The 5,000-nt window shown below is 48.1% G+C and overlaps 1 protein-coding gene across 1 annotated transcript in view; it reads left to right on the top strand.

Moving 5' to 3' along the window:
• LOC308293462 (receptor-type tyrosine-protein phosphatase S-like) overlaps positions 1-5,000 on the top strand; it is a 300,110-nt gene that overhangs the window by 111,258 nt on the left and 183,852 nt on the right. Inside the window, exon 3 of the mRNA XM_080735995.1 lies at positions 4,331-4,476. Coding sequence (XP_080592121.1) covers positions 4,331-4,476 — 146 coding nt within the window. The remainder of the gene's footprint in view (positions 1-4,330; positions 4,477-5,000) is intronic.

Below are 5,000 nucleotides of genomic sequence, written 5' to 3'. Positions count from 1 at the left end.
CACACAAAAATAGCAGATTCACAAGCTGGATTTGAGCTTCTTTTGTTACTTTTGAATTTGAATCCTGAAAAGTAACAGTTTTGGACATATGAAGTGTCCAGCCGATAGAAACCATTTATTAAATGCTGTTCTTAAGTACAATTTTGAGGTACCTTTACTTTACTTGAGTGTGTCCTTGTTTCAGTACCTTATACTTTGAGCAATTCATTTAGTCTGTTAAACTATAGCAATGTCTTTTATTGACAGTGTAGTCAAATGTGTCATCTGCTGTGAACAAAAAACTATTTCAGCCTTTCTCCCAAGATATGTGGATTTAACTTGCACACACACACATGCACAGTGCACACGCCCATGCTCACTCTCTCACACACACACACACACACACACACACACACACACACACACACACACACACACACACACACACACACACACACACACACACACACACACACACATACAATAACACATCGTCGCTGTCAGGTGAAAACCTGGTATGTCCAAAACCGCTGGTTTTGCATTTATCATTTAAAAATTATTCAAACTAGTGAAAACAGCCGATCTACAAGCACACAACTGAGCCGATCTACAAGCACACAAGCACACAAGCCGATCTACAAGCACACAACGCCTCGCACCGCAAGGCGTTGTGTGCTTGTAGATCTGCTGTTTTCACTACTTTTGTGCGACGGCCTTGTATGATGAAGCAGGGCTTTATTTTGCAAAAGAACATACACATTTGAAACTTGGAGATACAAGGTTTCCACCCGACAACAACGACACGCTTGTGGTGCGCTTGCATCACAAATCTTGTGGTGAGGATCGGAGATGAAACGAACTGGACACTAGTCTGTAGCTCATCCCTCTCTCACTTCTTACACACTCTTTGTTTTCTCTCTCCTCTCTATTGCCACTGCTGTTGGCCTCTTACTTAGTATCTGTCTGATTCTGAAGCCTATCTATTTCTCCTTCTTTCCGTCTCTCTCTCCCCTCAGGGGTGTCACACCAAATTCTGGGCCCTGGGTACAAGGATTCACTGCGGGCCCCCCATGAGTGTTAACCATTGAAAAATAGCAGATATACAAGCTCACAGCGCGGCACCGAGTGCCGCGCTGCGAGCTTGTAGATCTGCTATTTTTTTTTAAATCGTGAAAATGTGTGCAAGAAACGTATGTTTCTATGTCAGTGGTGCTCAAACGTTTTCATGTGAAGGACCCCCAAAATGATATGTATTTGGCCACAGCTAGACCCCCAGCTAGACCCCCCAAAATACATAAAGATTTGCACACATTTTCACGACTTTTCAAAAATAGCAGATCTACAAGCTTGCAGCGCGGCACTCGGTGCCGCGCTGTGAGCTTGTATATCTGCTATTTTTCAATAGCTAAAGTTACTAGGGCCCCTCCACCTTGGGCCCTGGTAACTCAGTCCCACTTTCCTACCCCTTGTGACGCCCCTGCTTCCCTAATGAAAGCTGGAACTCTAGTGTTGTTCCCATCACAAATATGGCGGGCCATCAATAACACACTTTAGGAAGTAAGCCGCGGGCCATACAAAACAAAAGCCCTCATGCCATGCCATGGGTGAAATTATTTGTCATTTACAGGGGTGAAATTATTTGTCATTTAAGTCTGCAAACACCGGAACACGAAATGGCATTTCTCCTATTAGAGCCAGACAAAAGGGAAATGGGTTTTCGCTCTCCGCCGCTTGCGAATGACAAAAGAAAGTAATCTTGAATCTCTTTCACAGTCTACATGCAAAAACAAACCTACATAAATAAAGCACCCAGAACCAGCATGAATTCACAGAGAACTTAAGAGAAGATCTGAATACCTTATGGTCAGTATCTAAATATCTGGCTGCGCTTCAGGGGCCTGCTGTATGTACTTTCATTGTATTTGAGCCCCCGTTCACGCTTCTCCTACTATTTCTACCTGGATGTGCGTTTACTACAACATCCTTCTTTCGGCCGTTGGTTCAGCAGCTCTCACCGGAGCACTTAGAAAGGTTAAGTGCCTTGCTTAAGGACACCCGGGCGACCGCTGTTTGAGGGAGGAGGAGGAAGAGTGTCCGTCCTTGACTTTGCTTTATTTCCGGCTACATTTTCACACAGGCCACCCGTGCATTCGAACTAGCGACCAACCGTCCGGTGGTCACATGCACACGTGTGCACGCACGCACACACACACACACACACACACACACACACACACACACACACACACACACACACACACACACACACACACACACACACACACACACACACACACACACACACAGTCAAATCCTCACTGTCAATTTATCATGTGGAACTCGGAGAGTGAAATGAACACTGAGGATTATACTCTGCGTGCGGACGCGCGCACACACACGCACACGCGCACGAGCGCACGCGCAACCTGTGACGTGCGGCTTTGGTACAGAGTGGTAAAGGCACCTTGATTTGGGCTCTGTGGTCGCCGCGTTGTGGGATCCCCTGGAGAGCCCCACAGCTATCCGTGTTCCCACCCTGCATCAAAGACACGAGGAGAGGAGAGGAGAGGAGAGGAGAGGAGAGGAGAGGAGAGGAGAGGAGAGGAGAGGAGAGGAGAGCTGAGCTCCCCACTGGACGGATTGGACGCTCCGCTCCCATACAGGACGTTCTGACTTGAAAAGTCTTGCCTAGAGGAGGTGTGATGATGGCAGGAACTTGGGGAGTGTGTTCAGATTGGGTAACACCTGTTGCAGGCGTGTGTGTGTGTGTGCGCATGTGGGTGGGAGTGACGTGGTTGATATTGCACCAGTACAGCACCAGAGTTTCCTAAGTCAGAATGTCCTCTCGCTCGACCGCGCTACTTCGACTGCATCCTTTTGCACGTGGCGGGATGAGGTCATGATGCGGTGCTGGCGAGCCGGCGGCGGTTCGAGTCCAGGGCGGGCAGGGCAAAGTTCCCGGGAGCATGTGACTGACTGCTGCTGGGTATATTACACAGCTGTGGGCGTATTTCTTTTTTTCTCCTTTTTCCTCCCGATATCGTCACTGTCAGGCCAAAACCTTGTATCTCCAAGTTTCAAATGTGTACGTTTTTCCGTGAAGTAAAGCCCTGCTTCATCAGACAAGGCCGTCGCACAAAAGTAGTGAAAACAGCAGATATACAAGCACACAACGCCTCACGGTGCGAGGCGTTGTGTGCTTGTAGATCGGCTGTTTTCACTAGTTTAAATCATTTTAAAAATGATAATTACAAAACAAACGGTTTTGGACATACAAGGTTTTCACCCGACAACGACGATATGAGGATTCAACTCGCACAGGCCCATTGCCCATGCTCTCACTCTCTCTCTCACACACGCACGCACGCACACACACACACACAGTCACACACACACACACACACACACACACACGCTTGTGGTGCACTTGCATCAGAAATATTGCGGCGAGGATGAGAAGATGAAACAAACTGGACAGGCAGCTCATCCCTCTCTCGTGTCTTACACGTCTATATGCCTTATTTCTCTATCTTTCTTCTCTCTCTCTTGCCTTTGCTTTTGGCCTCGTAGTATCTGAAGAATCCTATCTATTTCTCTGTCTCTCTCTCTCCCCCCTCTAATGAAAGCAGGAACTCTAGTGTTGTTCATGTGTGTTTATGGTAGCCTGGGGGCCACTGTTAGCCCCACGGCCTCTCAATAATTAATGTTCTGTTGGGCGCCGGGCTGTTTTGATCATCACCGCATATACTGTACAGTGTGTGCTGCTTCCCAAGAGACTGACCTCTCTCTCTCTCTCTCTCTCTCTCTCTCTCTCTCTCTCTCTCTCTCTCTCTCTCTCTCTCTCTCTCTCTCTCTCTCCCCCCCCCCCGCAACTCAGTTCATACAAGTCCAAGGCTAAGTTCTCTCCCTAGTTCATCCACTTTGTTGGGTCAGGCTGCTAGCTGTGAAGAGTGGGAGATGGGGAGAGAGAGAGGGGGGGATAGGGGATGGGGATCGCGCGCGTGCGTGGAAAGCTGCCCTTTCTGAAATGTAATTACTTTTATTTAGAGCTGTCTCTCGGAATTGGCTTGACTCCAGCCGCGCTGCTACACTGCCTACATATATCTCTGCCTCTTTGTGCTGTCCCTTCACTGTCCTGTTTCACCTCTGTCGGTCTCTCTCACGCACGCACACACGCACGCACGCACACACACACACACACACACACACACACACACACACACACACACACACACACACACACACACACACACACACACACACATGCACATGCACACCATTCCTTATTGACCATTCCTTATGTGTCTGTACAACACACTGACTGACCTCTCTCTCTCTCTCTCTCCACCAGCACAACCACGGTTCACCAAAGTTCCTATCGACCAGATCGGCGTGTCAGGGGGCGTGGTGTCCTTCGTGTGCCAGGCCACGGGCGACCCCAAGCCCAGGGTGAGCTGGAACAAGAAGGGCAAGAAGGTCAACTCCCAGCGCATAGAGGTGAGGAAGATGTCCGGACCAGAACGTCATCCTTTTTTACACCTTTCCAACTCATTCGCTGCCAAGAATATTTAACCAAAATAGCAGCTATTTATCGTTTATTTCACAGAATATTTGTCTATTTTTCGATAGTCCGCGCACACGGACGCGCTTTCTGTGCTTCTGTTAACACCATGGAGACTTGAGTTCAATAATATTTTTTTGTATTTGTCGCATTCCTGACTAATAAAGTGTTAAATCAATCAAGTCAGTCAGGCAGGCAGGCAGGCAGGCAGTCAAAGTTCCCCCTTCCCCAGCTGGTCGTGTTTTGTTTTTTTGTGCACTTGACTAACTCGTCAAGTATGGGGTCCTGCTCTGTCATTCTATCTGCCTCCCTACTACACACAAATACACACATTGTTCTGTTATTTATGATGTGTGTTGCTTGGGTAGGGAGCCCCAGATGCTCATCGAGTGATTGATGCTCAGTGTGTCTTAATGAAAAAGATGTTCTTCTCGCTAACGAAGCTGCCACCGCGCTGAGG

This window comes from Nannobrachium achirus (genome assembly GCF_963921795.1).
Source record: "Nannobrachium achirus genome assembly, chromosome: 1".
NCBI classification, from domain to species: Eukaryota; Metazoa; Chordata; class Actinopteri; order Myctophiformes; family Myctophidae; genus Nannobrachium; species Nannobrachium achirus.
The sequence above is the reverse complement of the archived record's forward strand: the minus strand, read 5'-3'. Positions and strand labels throughout refer to the sequence as shown.